This window comes from Callorhinchus milii, unplaced genomic scaffold (genome assembly GCF_018977255.1).
Source record: "Callorhinchus milii isolate IMCB2004 unplaced genomic scaffold, IMCB_Cmil_1.0 Scaffold5, whole genome shotgun sequence".
NCBI classification, from domain to species: Eukaryota; Metazoa; Chordata; class Chondrichthyes; order Chimaeriformes; family Callorhinchidae; genus Callorhinchus; species Callorhinchus milii.
The window spans coordinates 25,591,170-25,614,668 of record NW_024704746.1 but is presented as its reverse complement, the minus strand read 5'-3'; the positions used below and the strand labels follow the sequence as shown (position 1 = coordinate 25,614,668).

The 23,499-nt window shown below is 43.7% G+C and overlaps 1 protein-coding gene across 1 annotated transcript in view; it reads left to right on the top strand.

The window, feature by feature from the left end:
- Positions 1-1,736: 1,736 nt before the first annotated feature.
- LOC103188906 (dynein axonemal heavy chain 3-like) overlaps positions 1,737-23,499 on the top strand; it is a 135,357-nt gene continuing 113,594 nt past the window's right edge. Inside the window, exons 1-5 of the mRNA XM_042335009.1 lie at positions 1,737-1,773; positions 2,608-2,729; positions 15,088-15,179; positions 19,276-19,355; positions 19,943-20,057. Coding sequence (XP_042190943.1) covers positions 1,737-1,773; positions 2,608-2,729; positions 15,088-15,179; positions 19,276-19,355; positions 19,943-20,057 — 446 coding nt within the window. The remainder of the gene's footprint in view (positions 1,774-2,607; positions 2,730-15,087; positions 15,180-19,275; positions 19,356-19,942; positions 20,058-23,499) is intronic.

The following is a 23,499-nucleotide window of genomic DNA, read 5'->3' as shown; positions in this document are numbered from 1 at the left end:
CAGTCCCTACACTGTCTGTGATCAGAGCCAAATAATGTACTGAGAAACACAGGGTTATTTTGTTGTGCAAATTCTCCTCGAACATCAGACTCCTTCAATGTAACAGTCCATGTATGGAGTCCTGTAGCTTTATCACCTCAAGGCCGGACTATGGGACCTCTCTCCTCGCCGGCCTTCCCGGCCCTCCCTCCACACTGCAGGTCATTCAGAATTCTGCAGCTCATGTACTGTCCCACACCAGACACCGCGACCACATCACTCCCACCCTCACCCTCGTCCTCGCCCTCACCCTCACTCGCACCCTCGCCCTCACCCTCACCCTCGCCCTCGCTCGCCTCCACTGATCCCCATCCCCCAGAGGATCGATTTCAAGATCCTCATCCTCACCTACAAGGCCATTCCCGGCCTCGCTCCCTCCTACCTCTCTGACCTGCTATCCCCCTACCTACCTGCCCGTACCCTCCGTTCCTCTGACTCCGGTCTGCTCCACATCCTCCGCCCCAACCGCCCGACCATTGGTGGCCTTCAGCCTCTCAGCCCCGAGGCTCTGGAACTCCATCCCCAGTGCCTTCGCCGCTTCCTCCCTTTCCTCCTTCAAGGCCGGTCTCAAGGCCTTTCTCTTTGACTGTGCCTTCAGCTCCCCTCTCGACTCTCTACCCCCTCCTCGCTCCCTCCCTTCCCTCCCCTCACCCTGACCATTCCCCCCCTCCCTTCCCACCCCTCACCCTGACCATTTCCCCCCAATGCTCGGGTCCCGACCCAACTGTCCAGCGCCTCGGGACGTCCTCCCGACATGAAAGGCGCTCTATAAATGCAATCTTGTTGTTGTTGTTGTAGCTCAGTGGTTACAGCACTCGCCTCACAGGCGAGAGGACCTGAGTTCAATTCCCGGGCAGGACGGAACATTGGGCAATAAATAATGATTTGGTCACTCAATCCACGACTGTTTGTGAGACACTGCTGTGCGCAATTGGCTGCTGGGTTTCAGCGCTATATCAAATGATATATCATTATTTTTCTTATCTGCTGAGAGATGCTGTTTGCGTTAATATATATGGATGAGCAAAAGTAAATGTGAGGCAACATCAGCATTTATTTGCACATCTCAGAATGTCCCGGAAGCTTTCACACAAACAACAAGTTGGTCTGACAACACTGTGGTCAAGGCAACGGCTACACAAAAGTTACTATCGACGAGGCACAAACAGGATTAAATTCTTGCTGTGTCACTGAAGGAAACCAACAGGATAGCAGATCCCAGGTAATGGAATTTGGCAGCTTTCACAGTCTTTTCAGATGGTTAATTACAGTTTCTGCTTCTTTCATTACCAGACAATCAGCAGCCCCCATGTTGTCTGAGGTACAATTACCAGGGGCACAGATAGACTTATCGACTGCTGAGATATTAATAATGATCCTTGCACTAATAATCAAGATGTCTCAAAGCCCTTCACAGAATATACTGTAAAGTGAATTGACTGCATTTTGTGGGCGAAATGTGAACTGTCAATCAATGTAACAAGTGGGTTCCTACTTACTGCTGGTAAACAGAGGTGTAAGAAAACTTACCTAATGTTCCGCTCTGCCCAGGAATTAAACCCAGGTCTCTCGCTTGCGAGGCGAGTGCTCTAACCACTGAGCTACAGGACTCCACAATCTTAATAATAAACAATAACTTTATACTTGACAGCCATTAGACAGACTTGAAACCTATTATTTCAGGTTCGAGAGAGGTGATGGGACTCGAGCCAAGTGTGGCTTACAGCATTGGATGTACGTCACTTTGCTAATGAGGATACACAGCGTGATATTAAGTTAATTAAATTTCCTTCTATCTTCCGGGAATGGGCTCGATTGGCACAAACTTTCAAAGTGAAACAACAACAACATGGATTTATATAGCGTCCTCCACACCGGACGGCATCTCAGAGCGCTTTACAGTAACGGATCCCAGGACCGAGCCAGGGGGAGGGGGGGGAAGGTGACCCAAGGCTTCCCAAAGAAAGCTTCCCAAAGAAGCCTCACTGCCTGGCCCGCCAGTCACTGTATTGTGGTGAGTGGGTAGCAAACATTACCAACAGTCTAAATACACATCCCTTACGCTGTACTTTATTTCCCAGCTTGGCCCACAATGTACTTTGATATTTCTGATCTGGCACTTTGGTAAAGAACTTACATTTTCTTTAGTGGAGTCCTGCAACATAGTGGTTAGAGCACTCGCCTCGCAAGTGAGAGGACCCGGGTTTGATTCCCGGACAGGGCGAAACCTTAGACAAGTTTCCTTACTCCACACACCTCTGTTTACCAGCAGTCAGTAGGAACCCGGTTGTTATTTGATTGGCGGATCGCTTTTCCGAGGGTAATAATCCCTTCAAAAATTAAATACAAAATATTAATAAATTGGAAGCAGTGAGAAGAGAAACCAGCTTGTGAACAGCGTTTACAGACTGATAAACAATTCTCCCTCCTCCCCACCTCTCTCTCTCTCTCCCTCCCTCCCTGTGTCTGTGTAAAACACTGCCTGAGGACATTTAGGCTCAGTAAACAAACGCTGACTGAGTCTCAGTGATTTGCAATCTCAGGCTGTAATTTCTACTCCATTACCAGTCGCTGTGAGGGTGACAGAAGCTATTAACTTCTACGCTGTGGCCTCGTTCCAACAACCTGTGTATAGAGATTACACAGGAACCAGTCAGTCACTCCTGACACTGCACATCCACATCCACCAGGTAGCCAATGCCTTTCTCCTGCCTCACTGTCCCCAGAACTGAGTCGTGGCAGATGCGAGTGTGTGTGTGTCACGAGAAGTCTCACAGATGTGATAAGCCGCTATATCGAATGCAAAGATTATTATTATTGGACTTGTGTACAGGGAGGATAATTTCCAAATTTGCAAATGATACTAAACTAGGAAAAGTAGTAAGCAGTGAGGAGGAGAGTATCAGACTGCAAGAGGACATAGACAGACTGGTAACACGGGCAGACACGGGGCAGATGGAGTTTAATGGGGAGAAATGTGAAGTGATGCAGTTTGGGAGGAAGAATTAGGAGAGGCAATATACGCTGATGGGACAGTCTTAATGGGGGTGAAGGAACAGAGAGACCTGGGGGTCATATAAGGAAATTTTTGATGGTGACAGGACAGGCAGATAAAGCTGTTAAAAAAGCATACGGGACACAAGACTTTATAAATAGGGGCATAGAATACACAAGTCAGGAGGTTATGATGAACCTTTATATAAAACACTGGTGGGGCCTCAACGAGAGACTGGGTTCAGTTCTGGGCCCCACACTTTAGGAAGGATGTCAAGGCATTGTTGAGGGTACAAAGGAGATTGACCAGAATGGTACCAGGAATGAGGGACTTCAGTGATCAGGAGAGGTAGAGAAGTGAGGATTATTCTCCTGGGAGCAGAGAAGGTTAAGAGGAAACTTAATAGAAGTTTTCAAAATTCTGAGGGGATTTGATAGGGTGAACAGGAGAGACTATTCCCACTGGCGATGGGTCGGTAACCCGAGGGCACCCATTTAAAATAGTTGTTAAAAGAAACAGAGGGGAGGGGAGGAGAAATGTTTTCACACAGCGAGTTGTTGGGATCTGGAATCATTGCCTGAAAGGCCGGTGGGAACCGATTCGATAACAACTTTAAAGAGAGAAGCAGATAATTATTTGGGGAGGACAAGTTTGCAGGACTATGGGGAGAGAGCGGGGGAGTGGGGTTGATCAGGGCTATGGGGAGAGCCCGGGGGAGTGGGGTTGATCAGGGCTATGGGGAGAGAGCGGGGGAGTGGGGTTGATCAGGGCTATGGGGAGAGTGCGGGGGAGTGGGGTTGATCAGGGCTATGGGGAGAGCGCGGGGGAGTGGGGTTGATCAGGGCTATGGGGAGAGAGTGGGGGAGTGGGGTTGATCGGGGCTATGGGGAGAGCGGGGGAGTGGGGTTGATCAGGGCTATGGGGAGAGAGTGGGGGAGTGTGGTTGATCGGGGCTATGGGGAGAGAGCGGGGGAGTGGGGTTGATCAGGGCTATGGGGAGAGAGCGGGGGAGTGGGGTTGATCAGGGCTATGGGGAGAGAGCAGGGGAGTGGGGTTGATCAGGGCTATGGGGAGAGAGCGGGGGAGTGGGGTTGATCAGGGCTATGGGGAGAGAGTGGGGGAGTGGGGTTGATCAGGGCTATGGGGAGAGCGCGGGGGAGTGGGGTTGATTTGGAAGCTCTTTTCAAAGAGTCGGCACAGACACAATGGGCTGAATAGCCTCCTTCTGTGCTGTATAATTCTATGATTATTATTGTTGGAGATTTCAGATGTTCAGAACAAACATATTGAATGTATCAGAGGGAGGAATAGCCACTGTAATTAGACAGGATCGCTACACTGAGGGAAAACTGTTGAAATCAATTTTAGTGGAAATCTGTGACTCCAAAGGCAAGAAAGGTATTTGAAGCAACTGCTGTGGATTATTGGGGCAAAGTGAGCAAATTGGTATTTAATTGCAAGAGAAAATTGGAAAGGGCTCCCTAGCCAGGCTGCATAGTAATCGTGAACAAGATTAATTATCCTGACTTAAAATAGACACCTCAAAGGGTGATAATAAATTAATGGAGTTAGTCTAAGATTGCTTCTTAACTCAATATGTTAATTGGGAAACCAGGGCAGATCCGATACTGGACCTGATATTTAGAAGTGAAATGGACGGGATTTGAGACCTTATAGTTGGGGAATATTCAGGATGTTCTTGTTGGCAGGAAGTATCATCCAATCCGCGAGTTCTTTCTGTAGCTCAGTGGTTAGATCACTCGCTTCGCATGTGAGAGAACCCGGGTGCAATTCCTGGGCAGGGCAAAACCGTAGGGAAATTTCCTTTCTCCACATGCCTCTGTGTATTATTATCCTGGCATTTGCTACAGCGCCTTATCGTGTCTTTGAGACGTCTCAAAGCGCTTCACAGAATATACTGTAAAGTGTAGTGACTATATTTTATGTGCGAAACGAGGAGTGGTCAATCTTTTTGTTTGGCCAACAAAATAAATGTTCTTGATTTGATATATCTTGGTTTATGCCATAAATCAACTTGATGCTCCAAATCTCACTGCAGGAAAACATGTCGCTTTTTTTATTTGAACTAAATTTGATGTAGATTGTTAATAATAGATTCAATTTAGTGATGCATTCAATATTTTATCATTTTTTTTTCCTGCCTGTGGCTGAGGATAATTAATAGTCAAGAATAAATGAATAATAATCCTTATATATGATACAGCGCCTTATACATTGTGAGGACAAATTTCACCCACAAAATATGCATTGTTATTGGATTTCTCAAACCCTACCAAAATCTCTAGCTGCAGTTTCTCTGATTTAATAATAATTTGGTCACGGAATCCATGACTGTTGGTGAGACGTCGATGTTCGCAATTGGCTACCGTGTTTCACCCACAAAACCTGCAGTCACTACACCTTACAGTGTATCCTGTGAAACGCTTTGAGATGTCTCAACAACATGATAAGGCGCTGTATCAAATGCAAGGATTGTTATTATTATTATATTGTGGTATGAAGGCTAGTTTCAAACATTGGTTGAAATTTACTTGAGCAGGCAGCCCCACTAACATCAGGCAGGTTATATCTGCTCGTCAGGCTAGGCATGTATTCAACATCAGGTGCAGCCGCTAATTTACTTTCAGTGACGATCAGTAATATAATCACATTGTTATTGAATTTCTCAAAGACTAACAAAGTCTCAGTAATTATCTGCACTTCTCTGGATTTCCAATCCCAGCATTTCTCTGGTTACTGAGCTATGAAAGTAATATTGGTTTCTCCAACATGATTAAGGTTGGAATTGAATGAACCAGGGAGATAAGAGGTTTGTCCATATCATTTCTGTTCGAGCAAGTTCTGTCGATGCTAACGTTTTCAATTTTGAATCTAAACGGTCAATGCACTTTACAGTGTATTCTGTGAAGCGCTTAGAGACGTCTCGATGACGTGATAAGGCGCTATATCAAATGCAAGGACTATTATTATATTCTTTTGTTGCAAAAGATTATTGATAAATTATAACACCACAGACTCTATGAAACCCAACTGAAACAATGTAGTTTAGTTCAAGCTCCTTGGGACGCTCTCCTGTTGTGAAAGGCGCCATATAAATGTAAACGTGTTTGGTGATTGTAAGTGGAATGAGCTTAATAACAATAATAATCCTGGCATTTGATACAGTGCCTCATCACGTCATTGAGACGTCTCAAAGCGCTTCACAGGATATACTGTAAAGTGTAGTGACTGCAGGTTTTGTAAAACGGGGCAGCCAATTGCGCAAAGCAGTGTCCCACATATCGTAGTTGTAGATTGAGTGACATTATTATTTATTTAGTGAAGGGATTATTACCCCTGGAAAGCAATTCTCCGATCGATTAACAACCGGGTTCCTACTTACTGCTAGGCTAACAGAAACGTGATGCGTTAGGAAACTTGCCTGAGGAGTTGTCCTGCCCGGGAATCGAACTCAGGTCCTCTCACTTGCGAGGTGAGTGCTCTAACCACTGAGCTACAACTTTGAGACATCCTCCTGTTGTGAACGGCTCTATCTAAATCTAAACTTGTATTTGTAAGTGGAATGGGTTTAACCAAAAGTCTCATTATTTCACCATTTTGAAGATTTGCAATGAAGATGCAAGGAATCAGAAATGTAATGAAAGGTGATTCACTAACTAACGGAACGGGTGTGAGAATGAAGTACGGATCCAAATCCATCTCTTAATAAAACAACATTATTTCCATCGGGCTTACAATGCTGAATTCAAAGCCCACTTCAAAGCTGAGCCACAATACTTCACTAACTGACTTTCCAATGACTTATTAACAGGGTTTGATATCAAACTCCATGATGATTGTAATCTGCTCAGTGTTTGGAGGCTGCTGAAGTGAAAAGGATGCTGTGACCTGATCACAGTGTGTTGTTGCAGCGCAGAGTAAGCAGGTACGGTGTGGCTTTGTGTCTTGTGGCAATGCGGTTATGAGTTTAAGGTCTTCAAAGTCACCGTGCCTGCCTGTGACAAAGAAAGGCCTGCTTGTTCCTTCATGTCTGTGGCTTCAAAGCCCTTTGTAAAGGAAGGAATATTTGTGGAGAACTCAGCCACAGCTCTTTCTTTATGGTTGAAAGTAAAGCCCTTGTGTAAGAAATATTGTTTGTTTCATGAATAAATGAGCTAGATTTCTGCTGGATAATATGTGGGGATACAGTGTATAGTTTGGGACATGACATGTCAAGTGTCCGCCAGGATGGTAGAAGGTAAACTAAACCTTGGTCTTGATTCTCCAGGAAATTCTTATGTTCTTAAGAAGAGGCTTGGATAAGAACAGTATAACACTCAAACAGTAAAACAAAAGTGTAGTGGTTATAGCACTCACCTCGCAGCGAGAGGACCCGGGTTTGATACCTGGGCAGGGAGTAAACTTAAGCAAGTTTCCTTACCTCACATGTCTCTGTTTACCAGCAGTCAGTAGAAACACGGTTGTTAGTCGATTGGCGGATCATTTTTCCGGGGGTAATAATTCCTTCAAAAAAATATGTTGATGTTGGCAAATGTCAGGTTTAGGAAATCAGCAGGATATTGGACATGTGTTAGGCTCCATTTATAAAAAGCCCGCAGTTTAATTGGCAGATCCAAACAATAGAGCTTGTATATGCATGTCTTTATTTTCTCAATCAAATAACATGGCAAACACATAGACATTATTTATTGAAGTGCAGAAAGGTGAACTCTAGTATTCCTGGTAGATGGAGGGAGGAGGCAGAAATGGTACATGTGCTGTAATATGCTCTCGGTTATTATATTTTAAACTGCAATTTGAATCTGGAGACCTATGTTCAGGAACATTCACTCCTCTCTATACTGAAGGGGAATCAATCTACCACTGTTTGTAGGACACTGCTGCGCGCAATAATCCTTGCATTTGATATTTGATAGGGTCTTATCATGTTGTTGAGACATCTCAAAGCGCTTCACAGAAAATACTGTAAAATATATTGTAAAGTAAATTGGCTGTACATCGTACGGTCAAAACGCGGCAGCCCATTGCGCACAGCAGTATCCCACAAACAGTCGTGGATTGAGTGACCATATTATTATTATTAATTTGTTTGAAGGGATTATTACCCCCAGAAAGCGATCCGCTAATCGACTAACAACTGGATTCCTACTGGCTGCAGGTAAACAATGTGTGGAGTAGGGAAACTTGCCTAGATCCCAGATAAATTCTATGTGTCAAACACAGAGAGATTGTGTAACTTGGGTAGACCTGTCCCTTGACAGTAATGACACTGTGTCCTTGTGTGTTTGCACATTGTTCTTGTTGATGTGGGAGGTGGATAAATGGCTGTTATCTGTGGTTGGAGCCATAGTGATGACGGCAAGAGCTTCAAAACAATGAGTTCAGTTTATTAATCTACCTCCCAAGGTCCTGGTGTGGTGTGGTGGGGGGGGGCTACCATTTCTCAGGAATTCGGCCACAATTAAATCTTTGGGTTTAACATCTTGTTTGCTTACAGTTTGTATGGCCTTTGAAGCAGAAGCTAAAGTAAACAACGTGAATTCTCAGCAGGAGTCAACCCCATACATTGCACTCCTCACACATCTCTGTATCTGCAAAAATAATCTAATATCATCAGAACAAGAGATCAACACGAGGCTACTGCTCCCATTATAATAGCAACGGTTATATGATTCAGAGACGCATACACTTTATAGTATAAGCAGTCAGATGCCATCCTCGATATTGGGTTGTGAGGAATATAATAATAATCCTTGCATTTGATACAGCTCCTTATCACATTTTCAAGACGTCACAAAGCTCTTCACAGGATATACTGTAAAGTGGGATTGACTGTATATTTTGTGGGCGAAATGTGGCAGCCAATTGTGCACAGCAGCGTCCCACAAACCGTTGTGGATTGAAGGACCAAATTATTATTAGTTTTTTTAATCAATTATTACCTCTAGAAAAGTGATCCGCTAATTAACTAACAGGTGTGTAGGGTAAGGAAACTTGCAAACATTTTGCCCTGCCGGGAATCGAACCCGGGTCCTCTCACTTGTGAGGCGAGGGCTCTAACCACTGAGCTACAGAACGAACTACAGGACCTGCTATTATTAACACAGCGGTTTCTCTCCTCTGCAGGCAGCCCTCCCAGGTCCCTCCTCAGCCCCTTCAAGCTCGCTGGAGACCACCCAGCAGTCACATGTTGTTACACATCTCCCTCCACTCCGTCCTGCTCAGGTCAGTAACGGTTCTTTTTAACTTGAATTAATGTGGTGTCCTGCAGGACAGTGGTTAGAGCCCTTGCCTTACAAGTGAGAGGATCTGAAGTTCGATTCCCGGGCACAAAATGGCAGAATACCAGGAGAGCAATCCCCAACACAGACCAGGATGATCATTTTCGGGGCAAACAAAACTGTCAAACAATACTCTGGTCCAATCTGTATATTTGACATTTCCTGAAGAAGACAAACCAGATCTACCCGTTACACAATGTGAACAAGAGTTTCCAATGTGGATCGTCAGAGAGCTGCCAACGTGGAACCAACTCGTCCTCAAATGAACTCGAAACAATGTGGCTCCAATCCATCAGTCACTCAAGTGCAACTGAGGAGGACTACATTATGTTTGGTTTCACTGTTACTGAGCTCCTAGCATGTGGCCGGAGTCACTCAGACCAACGCTCTCGTGGACAGACATGTCTGTGATATGTCAGGGAGGGAGAACAAGGTCAAGGGAGTTACTGCCTCATAATGGCTTCTCTCCTGCGTGGAGTCCTGTGCCTAGTGATTAGAGCGCTCGCCTCATAAGCGAGTGGACCTGGACTGAGTGACCACATTATTATTATTATTGCTGCTTCTCGCCTGCAAAATACACTTTACAGAATATTTAAACGCTCTTGGACTCTGCCCTGCATGAGGGGAGCTATATAAATGTAAGTTGTTGTTGTTGTATATTTTGTGAAGAGGTTTGAGATGTCAAATGCAAGGATTTTTGTTATTATTAGTGATTTAAATTTATTTTGATTTATCAACCATTCGTTTCTAAAGTGTAAATGGTAGCGAGCTTTGTTGTCCTGTGGGTTACTAATGGAAACACTAACACACTGTTGATTGTGGTTGAACAATGGCTTATTATTTATGGGGAACCCATATTGCCCACCATTAGGGATGTCTTGTTAAAACATGCCCTGTAAACAGATACCCAGCCAGCTCGCAGGATTAGGTAAACCTGTTTACTATTTCATTCTGCGCTTCCATTACCTTTTGTTTCTAACTAGAAAATACAATCTACAATCCCAAATTAGTGCATTGCTTCCTGCTGAAGGTTGAAGGCTATTGCTATCTGTGGAAGAGGAGACTGGTTGAAATCAAGCTACGAAAGGCATTCAGTGAATGTGATGAGAGAGGCCTGTAAACTCTCACTGACAATGGCTGTTTAAACTGCAGGATGACTATTGATTACAGTTGACAGCTGTAGTGTTAAACGATTATCCCAAGAGATGTACAAGTGGTGACATTGGAAGCATATTATTGTATCCCAAGTACGCGGTGTGTTAAAATGCATAAAGCAGATTTGTGTACAATCTAGCCAGTTAGATTCTGCTTCCCATTGATACAGAATAGATAATAATAATAATAATCCTTGCATTTGATATAGCGCTTTTCACGTCCCAAAGCGCTTCATAGAATATACTGTAAAGTGAATTGACTGTATAGTTGTGGGCGAACGCAGCAGCCAATTGCACACAGCAGTGTCCCACAAACAGTCATGGATTGAAAATGACCAATTTATTATTGTTTATTGTTTTGGAGGGATTATTACTGTGTGGAGTAAGGAAACTTGCTCAAGGTTTCGCCCTCTGCCTGGAATTGAACCCCGGTCTCTCACTTGCAAAGCGAGTGCTCTAACCACTGAGCTACAGGACTCCACAATAATAATATAATAATAATAATTTGCATTTGATATACAGCCTGATCAAGTTTTCGAGATGTCTCAAAGCGCTTCACAGAAGGAGGCAAGGGAAGGGGGGAGGTGAAGGGATTATGGGATGGAGTTCCAGAGAGTGGGGTCAGAGAGCCTGAAAGCCCAACCGTCACTGGTGGGGTGGGCGGGGGATGTGGGGTAGGCTGGAGCATGCTGAGCAGAGGCAACGGACAGGTCGATATTCAAGCTTGACATTTGTATAGATTTATACCAAGAAACATTCAAAATTGTGAAACGGATCCTACTGATGGATTGAATTAGGTCTGTGTCTGTCACATCATCAACAAGGTACTGAGAACAGCAGCATTGAAGATGTGAAGATCTGTTGTGTGCACTTGATTTATATGGTAATTGGCAAAAATCAGTGGCCAGTGAGTTACAGTCTGAGTCACTTTGCCCCCCTAGGCTGGAATATTTACCAGTGAGTTTGCAGCTGATTATCTGGTGCTAATTGCTTTCCTGGTGAGAGGATAAATGGACACCATCTGGTCCTGGCTTCAGGGCAATTCTTATCACTGGTTTTGTTAGTTATAGTAATAATAATCCTTGCATATGATACAGCGCCTTATCACATCTTCGAGACGTCTCAAAGCGCTTCACAGGATATATCGTAAAGTGAATTGACTGTATATTTTGTGGGTAACACAAGGCAGCCAATTGCGCACAGCAGCGTCCCACAAACAGTCGTGGGTTAAGTGACCGAATCATTATTATTTAAAACCTTTTTTGAAGGATTTATTATTCCCCTAAGTGATCTACCAATCAACTAACAACCAGGTTCCTACTTATAATATATAATAATAATCCTTGCATTTGATATAACGCTTTTTCACTTCTTCGAGACGTCTCAATGCGTTTCACAGAATACACTGTAAAGTGAATTGTATATTTGTGGCTGTCTATTGACTGTATATTTCACTGTATAATTACTTACTGCTAGGCAAACAACAACAACTTGCACTTATATAGCGCCCTTCATGCAGGGTAGTGTCTCAGAGCGCTTGAACAGAGGCGTGTGAAGTAAGGAACATTGCCTAACATTTCGCCCTGCTGGGGATTGAGTCCAGGTCCTCTTGCTTTCGAGGCAGGTGCTCCAACCATTGAGCTACAGGACTCCACACAAGACATAAGAACATAAGAATTGCTAGACGGAAGAAGACCAAGGGCCATCCAGTTTACCTTCCACCATCCTGGCAGTCGCTTGCACATGTCATGGCCCAAACTATATACCATATACTGAAATATTATTTCCTAAAAGAAATTGTCTCATTCACTTTTGAAAGAATCGACACTTTCTGCTTAGCCAGTTCCCTAATTGTACAGCTGTCTCACTGAGGTAGTGTTTCCGCAGAATTCAATTTCTCTCTTTCCCACAACTAAACAAACAATAAATGAGAAAGCTTTCTATTGTCACATTTTGGTTAGGAGTTTGAGTTAAATACAGTGCAGCAGAATCCTGTAGCTCAGTGGTTAGAGCACTCGCTTTGCAAGCGAGACACCTGGGTTCAATTCCAGGCAGAGGGCGAAACCTTGGGCAAGTTTCCTTACTCCACACAGAGCCTAATAATAATCCCTCCAAAACAAAACAATAATAAATTGGTCATTTTCAATCCACGACTGTTTGTGGGACACTGCTGTGTGCAATTGGCTGCCGCGTTTCGCCCACAAATATACGGTCAATTCACTTTACAGCATATTCTGTGAAGCTCTTTGAGACGTCGAGAAGACGTGAAAAGCACTATATCAAATGCAATGATTATTATTATCCAGGCTCAGTGGGGGGCTGATTGGATGAAAGGACAGTGTTTCTGTTGCTGGATTGAACAACAGACAATCTAACTTTGAGCTGTCTTGAGTTTGACAAAATGTGAGTTGGAAGAAATGAATCTGATGTCTTGCAGGCAGTGTATATCAACCTGTCCATCTCCGCCACTCCACTCAGCAGGCTCTGGCCTGCTCCACGTTCCCCTCGGCCCACCCCACCTTTGGTGGTCAGTCCTTCAGCCTCTCTGCCCCCGCCCTTTAAAACTCCATCCCACAGTCCCTTCACCTCGCCCCCTCCTTCAAGGCCCGTCTCAAGACCCTCCCCTTTGACCGAACCTTTGGTCACCCTCCTACTCCTACCTTGCCCCCCCCCACCCCTCCTGATCCCAACCCCCAGCTCGGGTCCATATCCCTGACTGTCCAGAAGAGTCGAGCAAAGGAGAAGACCCTCACAATAAAAAGATTTTTCAGTCGAGAGCAAGGCCCTTGACGTAAATCTGTTGGGGGCCAGTGCAGTCTGGCAACGAGTGTGTAGGGTGACGGGCAGCGTTTGGTGTGGGTAAGAACGCAGCTGGTCGAGTTTGTATCAACTGAAGCTTATGGTTAGTGTAAAGTGAACGTGGTCCCTTATTCCACACGCTCGTGTTTACCAGCAGTCAGTAGGAACCCACTTGTTAGTCAATTGGTGATCACTTTCCTGGGGTAATAATCCCTTCAAAAATAATAATAAGTAATGATAATAATTTGGTCACTCAATCCACGACTGTTTGTGGGACACTCACTGCTGTACGCAATTGGCTGCCGTGTTTCGCCCACAAAATATACAGTCACTACACTTTACAGTATATTCTGTGAAGTGCTTTGAGACTTCGCAAAGACTTGATAAGGCGCTATATCAACTGTAAGGATTATTATTATTAAATTAAAATCTGTTGTGTAATGTAATGAAAAATAACAATTTTAAGTGCAGATTTATCAAATCCGCGTATCTCAGAGTGTTATTGATTGCAAACAGGACAAAAAATAAGTTGCTTAAAAGTCTTCCTCACGCACGGTTGGAGCCAGTTAGTGGTATGTGGTGCAATTGTTTGCTCTCCTGCTTTCAGCCAGTGTGGGCTGTGAGACCAATAAATATATTACTGGGAATGGAGTAGGAAGTATCTTGTGCTGTGCTGTTGACAACATGCTGCCTAAGTAATACAGTATTTCCACTGGCTTTAATATTGGCAATGCTATTATTTATTGCTGCCACAATAAATCAAGTTGAAATTCAGCATAACGCAGACCAAACACAATTAGCACACACAATAAATATATACATCAAACAGTGTTCGCCCTGCTGCAGCAAAGGCACATGCAGGGCCATTGTATTGTGGAGTCCTGTAGCTCAGTGGTTAGAGCACTCGCCTCGCAAACGAGAGGACCTGGGTTTGATTCCCGGGCAGGGAGAAATCTTAGGCAAGTTTCCTTACTCCACACTCCTCTGTTTACCAGCAGTAAGTAGGAACCTGGTTATTAGTCGGTTGGCGGATAACATTCCGGAGGTAAAAATCCCTTGGAAAAAATACTAATAATCGTTTGGTCACTCAATCCACGACTGTTTGTGGGAATTGGCTGCGTTTCTCCTGCAAAATATACAGTCAATTCACTTTACAGTATATTCTGAGAAGTCTCGAAGACGTGATAAGGCGCTGTATCAATTGCAAGGATTATTATCATTATATAGAATAAAACCAGGCAAATCTCTTGCACTTAAACTGTGCTTCAGTGTCGAGCACTCACACTCGCACACACTCGCACATACTTACACACACTCACACTCACACATTCTCCCACTGTTTGCTCCTGGACCAAATGGTAAGGAGCATTAACAATGACAGCTACTGCTATACATTTAGGGATGTTGCTCTGTACAGTACAAAACACAGTCACATCGCCTCTGTTCGTGTTCTGTAAGATTCTCACTGTATATATAAACATGCCACATAAAAGCTGGACTCCTGGTGAATAAATACGGAGGAAATCTTGTCGTTCACTCCGATCGGCTGGCTCTGACCTCCTGTTGTCCCTCGTCCTCTCTGCTCCAGCCACTGTGTCCCGAAGCTTTGGAACTCTCTTCCCCAATCCCTCCGCCTCGCCCCCTCCTTACGACTAAAGATCTTCCTCTTTGACCATGGCTACGGTCATTTCCCCCCGGCTCGGTGCTCCGGGACGCTGCCCTGTGTGAGGGTGCTGTGTAACTGCGAGTTGTTGTTCTGACGTGTAAAAAATCTCTCTTGTTGCTGTGTCCTCTACAGGCTTCTGACTGTCAGAACCCCAAAATTGTGCAGCAAGGAGCATGGACTCAAGCAGCTCCGTGTAAAGAGGAAAAATTCTTCCGAGGAGTCAGGTCAGACAGTGACACCTGTTAATTGCTGTTACTCTAACGTTGCAGGCGGTTTAATGCAAGTTCCATTTCCCGCTGCCATGTTCTCTTGATGAACTTACGGCATATATTTAATGCATGTCCAGTGATCATTAACTTAGTTCCATAAGTTTACTGGGTCCTGTGAATAAATAATAATCATATTTATTATGAATAAATATTTAAGTCATTTATGTTCGTGATAATCATCAACTGAAATGCAATCATTGAATTAGACAGATAGAGGCGTCTGAAAGACACTGAAAATAGCTCACTGTGCACAACCGAAGTATAAGATCGAGACAGGCGGCAATTAGCAATATATAGACTGTACCGCATAAAAACAGACAGCCTCTAGTTCACAGTGGGAGCTTCTTTGCCCGTCCCAAAGTTGCTTGCTTTATGAATAAAACATCCAGGATGGATCAGGCACAAGACAAAGGAAGCTGAACGTGTCCATTTTGTGACAAAATACTGTGTACAAAAGCCTGTGATTAGAGTAAGCCCTGAGCTGCCGTGTGGCCACCTCACCTTCAAGTCGAACAGGTTGAGCTGCTGAAATGATGCCTTCATAGAGAGCAGCCCAGCAGCCAATTTATCCTGTTCATTTTAGGGGAAAAATATGATGTGTGCTCCTCCGAGGATGCTATATGTTACATGATGAGCTGCATGCGGAATCCTGTAGGTCAGTGGTTAGAGCATCACAAGCGAGAAGACCCGGGGTCGATTCCCAGGCAAGGGATTTCATCCACAATATTTGGAGGGTAAAATGCGGCAGTCAATTGCGCACAGCAGTGCCCACGAGCAGTCGTGGTTTGAATGACCAAATTATTATTATTATTTATTTTTTTGAAGGGATTATTACTCCCAGAAAAGTGATCCGCCAATCAACAAACAACCGGGTTCCTACTTACTGCTGGGTAAACAGAGGCGTGTGGGGTAAGGAAACCTGCTGAAGGTTTCGCCAAGAATCAAACTCAGGTCCTCTCGCTTGTCAGGCGAGTGCTCTAACCTCTGAGCTACAGGACAGAAATAAAGGACAGGGAGGAATGAAGCAGCTGGATATAATCTAATCCCAGCATGTAGAGAAAGTCATACACCAGAGAGAGAGAGAGAATGCTAGGACGAGAGGATAAAATAGGAATTTTCTAATTAATGTTTCAGAGTGCAGGCATATATTAAAATATCTGAGAGAATCTAACTCAACAATATTTGGAATAATGGACAGCAAGGAATGAGTCAGCTAGGTATGATCTAATCCCTGGTCTCACAGAGTCTGAAACCAGAAACTTTATTAGCCGGAGGGAAGGAAATTAGAATTTTAAAATTAATTGTTCTGAGAGTTGTGACCAGGCCATTACCGGTGGCTCTGGGATATTACTGCCGGAGAAATCCTCACATGCAGCATCACAGCGATGGAGCTCGCTGCATTCAAGAGGTTCAAGTGAAGAAGGTCCATTTGATCTCATACTTATCCCACCCAACCCCACACCACAGCATCAAACTGTCCATTACATTAGTTTAGCATCTTGCCCTTGATCTCCCTCTCTTGCCATACAGACTTGTCCGGTCTCTCCACTCAGCGGGCTCCGACCCTCCCACGTCCCCCGCCCGGCCAACCACACCATCGCCGTCCACAGATACTGAAGCCGCACAGATGGCAGAGTCTCTCTCTCTCTCTCTCTCTCCCTGTGTAGCTCATTCTTTGCCCTCACACTAACCACTACTTTGTTCTGCTTGTCTCTCCCTCAGCACTTGCTATCTGCCTCCAATATTTCACACTTAACTTCACTGCTAATCTCCCAGCCTCCAAGTCAACCACCTCGTCACCTTGTATTTGATGCAGCTCCTTTTCACATATTCCAGACGTCTCAAAGCGCTTCACAGGATGTTCTGTAAAGTGAATTGACTATGTTTGTGGGCAAATTTCAGCAGCCAATTGCGCACAGCAGCGTCCCACAAACAGTCGTGGATTGAGGAACCAAATTATTTATTTATTTGTTTGTTTGTTTATTTTTATTTGAAGAGATTATTAGAATATAATAGAATAGAACAGGAACAGGCGCGAGGGGCTGAATGGCCTCCTCCTGTTCCTATGTAGGTGTCTGTCCATAAACTATTCTCACTCGGACGGGGAAAGCCAGTTCAGTGATTTGTATTCTCTCACTGTGAGTTTTCTCAAAGACCTTTCACTATGGTTACCATTAGCACTCGAACAGCTTCCCTGAATGCTCGACCACCATTGACATTAGTGCCAGCAAACTGCTCTGTGACGTCAGGAGAGCAAACGTGACAGGATTGTTAGCTCAGGATTGCAGCCCTGATTCTACGTGTAGTGATTTACAATATAACAGAAGCCGTGCTACGTGGAGTCCTGTAGCTCAGTGGTTAGAGCCCTCGCTTCACAAGCGAAAGGACCCGGGTTCGATATTCCCGGGCAGGGAGAAACCTTAGGCAAGTTTCCTTACTCCACATCCTTTAACTCAGCAGTAAATGGGAACCTGGTTGTTAGTCGGTTGGTGGATCACTTTTCCGGGGATAATAATCCCTTTTTTAAAAAAATAATTTGATCACTCAATCCATGACTGTTTGTTGGACACTGCTGTGTGCAATTGGCTGCTCTGTTTCACTTTGAGACGTCACAATGACCTGATAAGGCCCTCTATCAAATGCAAGGATTATTATTATAATGTAAACGTGATAACCTGCATTGTCAAGGCGCAGAGTGTCAATTACACGGCTTGGTGAAGTGACGTCAAAACAAGAAGTCAGAACTTGCCTAAGGTTTCGCGCTGCCTGGGAATCAAACACAGGTCTTCTCGCGTGCGAGACGAATGCTCTAACCACTGAGCTACAGGACTCAATGAGTCCATGGATCAAGCACAGGAGCAACATTTAGATTATGTTTAACTTTCCTGAGTTAAGGTGGTACACCTGAATAACTCCATGCTGAAATGTGAACAATCATTTCATGTTTTAAGGAGAGGGTTGAGTAACCAGATGTAACTAGTATTGTGGGCACCTCATAGTGTGCCTTGTTATCCACATCATTGAGTTTAATTTCCGTTGGTTGCTGACAACACAGCTGCTTGTTGCAACTGCAAACTTGGATAATGAAAATATTTCCTTTGGGTCGAAGGAATATAATAATAATAATAATCCTTGTAGTTAATATAGTGTTATTTATAATAACAATAATCCTTGTATTTCATGTAGTGTTACTCATAATAATAATAATCCGTGTATTTAATATAGCTTTATTTATAATAATAATAATAATAATAATAATAATAATACTAGATTTGATATAATGCCTTATCATGGAGCAGTAAGTAGGAACACGGTTGTTAATTGATTCACGGATCACTTTCCGGGTGTAATAATCCCTTCAAATTTAAAAATAAATAAATACATTTGGTCACTCAATCCATGAATGCTTGTGGGACGCTGCTGTGCGCAATCACCCACAAAATATACAGTCATTACACTTCACAGTATATTCTATGAAGTGCTTTGAAACATCTTGAAGACGTGATAAGGCGCTGTATCAATTGCAAGGATTATATTATTGTTATTCTAAGACATAGAATCTTGCTGCCGCTTCAGACTAGATCCGCGGAAATTTCCGGCAAAAGAACAAGGGCGACTTGGTCACTCATTTCAATGCGAGTTCTGCTCAGTAACTGTAATGTGTATATTATCATGTTCATATTGTATGAAACCTTTCCAGTATTGCAGAGAATAAAAGCTGATGGTTTCTGTGCTACTGGAGTAGGAAAGCAGCCAGTCAGGGTTTAAAATAGACTATCTCATAATAATGATAATGATGACATAGAGATATGTATTATATTATATCTTTCAAGTCAGAAGGACATCTCAAAGCACTTAACAGCATATACCATTACGTGTAATGACTGTGTATTTTTTTAGGCCAAGTCTGAGCTGAAATTGCCAATGTAGTTAGGCTTGAACCCCCAGCTTCAGACTCGGGGGTGAAGGGGATGAGGGGTTGAGGAGGAGTCAGGCTGACAGACACCTTTTGGCAGGGTGAGAGATTGACTTAGCTCTTCTGTTGTTGCAGTGATTCCATAGGCAACAACTACAGTCCTGCTGCCCGCCATTACTCAGCCTATTCCATCTACAAGCTCTTCAACTCCACTGGTAAGCTTTATTAACGCCTTTTAATATAGCAATAAAATTAGCCAAAAAATATCAATATCAATGGCAAGCTATGTGTTTACCTGGTCAAACTCCAGCAGTTACCCCAACACACACTCTGGGCTCCCCCCAAGCCTTGGCTCCTGCCAACCTGCGCCTAATACTCTCCGGAATTAGGTAAGCCGTGGGCGTCCCTCCAGGGAGAGAGAGAGAGAGAGCGCATTCCATTCCAACAATCTCTCTCTGGGATTTCCATCTGTAGTTGGAAAATGGGCGGAATTTTCAGCTTGGTTTGGAGACACTTAAGCAATGGTGATGGGTTTCCAAATGTGTCAGACGCCCGTCTTATCATAATAATAATCCTTGCATTTGATATAGCGCCTGATCACATCTTCGAGACATCTCAAAGCGCTTCATATAATCAACTGCATATTCCTAGGCGAAACACGGCAGCCAATTGCGCACAGCAGCTTCCCACATGGGACTTGGGCAGATGTACGACTTTGCCAATTGTGCGATGTATACAGACAGGTTTACTGTAGTCTGTAATTTTGATGATATTTCTTGTTTTGTTATGTTTTCTCATGAAGAAGAAGTTGAGCAGCAGTGGGTAGAAGATCAGGAACTCTCGTTCTCCCTCAAACCTCCATCTCCACACAAACTCCTCCAGAGCAGAGACTACAGACACACCTTGTCCAGGAAGAAGTGAGTACTCCTGGATGTTGATATTTTGTTTGGAAGGAAACAAAGCCATTGAATGAAACAAAAAGCCTATGAAATGTTTTCTGTGTTAATGTCCAACACAGAAGCTTGTCTTGTTAGTCTAGATCCTGAGCCAGACTGTTTTGTTGGTTTAGGTTTTGTAATCTTCCTTCAATGCTCGGCCCCAAAGAGATCTTTAAAGTTGCTCGTAGTGCTTAATAATAATAATAATCCTTGCATTTTATATAGGTCCTCATCACGTCTTCGAGACGTCTCAAAGCGCTTCACAGAATATACTGTAAAGTGAATTGACTTTATGGTTTGTGGGCGAAATGCGGCAGCCAATTGCGCACAGCAGTGTCCCACGAACAGTAGATATCCTTACTGCTTCTGAATTCTGGATGCTGTGACCACATTACCACATTTACTGGATAAAATAAATGAAGAAAGAATCAAGTCTTTACAGAATCCTTGCAATGACTAACATGTGTTGTGAATACCTTTGGATAGGAACATAATTACAGCAATTCCCAGTATAATGATGGGGCTGATTGTGTTAACGTAGACTTGCTCATGGTAAATGTGACAAAACTAATAGATGAATTCAAACTGAAAATGTCAGCCTGCAGTGTCTCCCAATTATTCAACCAATTAATGTGCTAAAGATAACGGTGATGCTTTCTCAATCTGACACCCAATAAATTCTTTCCACTTTTCCCCTCTGTGATGTGCTTTCAAATGGGAGCGTATGAGACCGAGTTGGCAATTTAAAGTCAGAAATTGTGTTGATTTTCAGTAACTACTAACGGAATGGATAAAATTGCTTAGCATTTATGGATTGCAATTGATGTGCACATATTGGGGGCCACCATTGCACAATTAATCTAGGGACCATATTATGCTACTGCTTGCAGGAGATGAATGAACAAGTGAACTTACATGTTCAGTACTTTTGTTCAAGCAGAATATTCAATTGAAATATATTGGCGGCAGAAATGATAACAAAATAATAATCCTTGAATGTTAGGAACAGAGTTCACGGTGCTATAATTTATCAATAACCTTTTACAACAAAAGATTATAATAATAATAATCGTTACAATTGATATAACGCCTTATCATGTTTTTGACCGTGCCTTCAGCTCCCCTCTCGACTCTCTTCCCCCTCCTCGCTCCTTCCCTTCCCTCCCCTCACCCTGACCATTTCCCCCCTCCTTGCTCCCTCCCTTCCCTCCCCTCACCATTTCCCCCCTCCTCGCTCCCTCCCTTCCCTCCCCTCACCCTGACCATTTCCCCCCTGCTCGGGTCATGACCCAACTGTGCAGCGCCTTGGGACGTCCTCCTGACGTGAAAGGCGCTTTATAAATGGAATCTTGTTGTTGTTGTTGTTGTTGTTTGAGACGTCTCAAAGCGCTTCACGTAATATACTGCAAAGTATAGTGACTATGGTTTGTGGGCAAAACGCGGCAGCCAATTGCACACAGCAGCGTCCCACACACAGTCGTGTATTGAGTGACCACATTTTGTCTGGTGTATTATAACTGAAGAGGAAATGTCTTGTTAACCATTTATACACCTCATGGTAATATGATGAATATCATTATAGATGTTGTGGGTGTTTCACGAAGACCTAATAAGGCACTGTATCAAATGCAAGGATTATTTGTTATTACATTTCCTACTTCTGCTCCTTTGGTTACAGACATGAAGCAGCCAAACATAGCTGCCACAAATGAGCTCCTTGTTCTGTGTACAGAAATGCAAGCTGCTGTGTTGGACATTAACATGCTTTTTATTCCATTAATTGTTCACTATGTTGAGTAACAACTTTCTGTGTGTGCTGTCTCTAGCCTGAGGCAATGGATGCTCTTCGGAAAAGCTCTCATCCTCTGTCCCACTGGAGCCCTTTCACATCTCTTCATCTTGCCTTGATGGGATTAGTCTTGAAGACTTCAGGCAATCCCATCTGTTTATATGTAGTTATCATTGATACCTCTCGTTAATTCTAAATTCAGCTCCACTTTGGTGCTGTGCATAGAAGTGATCTCTATCATTGCTTTTTAATGTTTTTTTTGTGAAAGATATTTTACATGCGTTGTCTTCATCTGTGTCATATCTATCTTCATCTGAGGGGGGTGGAGACAAACAGGTTTTGTACAAACAGTGTACTATAATAATAACTAATAATAACCCTTGCATTTGATATTGCACCTTATCATGTCTTCGAGACAACAACAACTTAGATTTATATAGCGCCCATCACGTAGAGTAGGGTAGAGTCCTGGAGCTCTTTAAGACGTCTCAAAGCCCTTCACTGGATATACTGCAAAGTCATCATTTTATCAGTTATGTTGGAAATTTAAAGGAGGAAAATATTTTCTAAGCTCTTTATCAAACAGCTGCCAACTAGAACTCATCAAAGAAAAAATGTATTGGCAATATAAACCATTCCTTTGTATGAATAGCTTGTGTGTATTCTTATTTCTTCAAGGGATTAAAAAGAGAACATACCTTAGTTTGAAATCTGTTCTGTTAATATGACGAAGGGTTGTGGACTTTCCTTTCTCCATAGATGCTGCCTGACCTGCTGAGTGTTCCCGCGCTCTCTGTTTTTGTTGCTGTTAATATGTGTTGTGTGTGTTGATGAGCAGTGGTAAGAAATTAGGCAGATGTGTCTCTTCAGTGTTTTTGCAGAGATATTATAGAGTGAAGTAATACCTTAGCAGATGGCATGGTATAAATTATGTAAATCTGACCAGACTAATTATACAGAACAATTTTGTGAAGTTTTTTCTAAACTTTCCTGGGATCATCCAGAAACCAACAGACTGTGTTAGTCCCTGTCCAGCTGATGGGCTCAGTGCCTCTCAATCTGTGTAAACAGGAACAGGCATCACTGCCACACTGAGATAATAGCTAATCAAATACAAGGATTATTATTTTTATTATATTACTGACCACAATCCAATCACTGACAGCCATTGTTTGCATTACCCAACCACAACAACAACAACACAGGACATTTACACAGAAACTTTCATGTCAGGAGGACGTCCCAAGGCGCTGGACAGTCAGGGATTTGGACCCGAGCTGGGGGTTGGGATCAGGAGGGGTGGAGGACGGGGAGGGTGGGGATAGGAGGGTGACTGAAGACGCGGTCGAAGAGGAGGGTCTTGAGAAGTGCCTTGACGGAGGCAAGTGAGGGAGCGAGGTGAAGGGACTGTGGGATGGAGTTCCAGAGGCTGGGGGCAGAGAGGCTGAAGGCCTGACCGCCAATAATGGTCCGTACAGAGCGGGGGATGTGTAGCAGGCCAGAGCCTGCTGAGCGGAGGGAGTGGACAGGTTGATATGGAGTTAGCAGATTATAGAGGCAGGGAGGAGCCAGGCCGTGCAGGGCTTAGTTAATGAGTATAGTTAACGTTGGAAATGTAAGGAGTCCAGATTT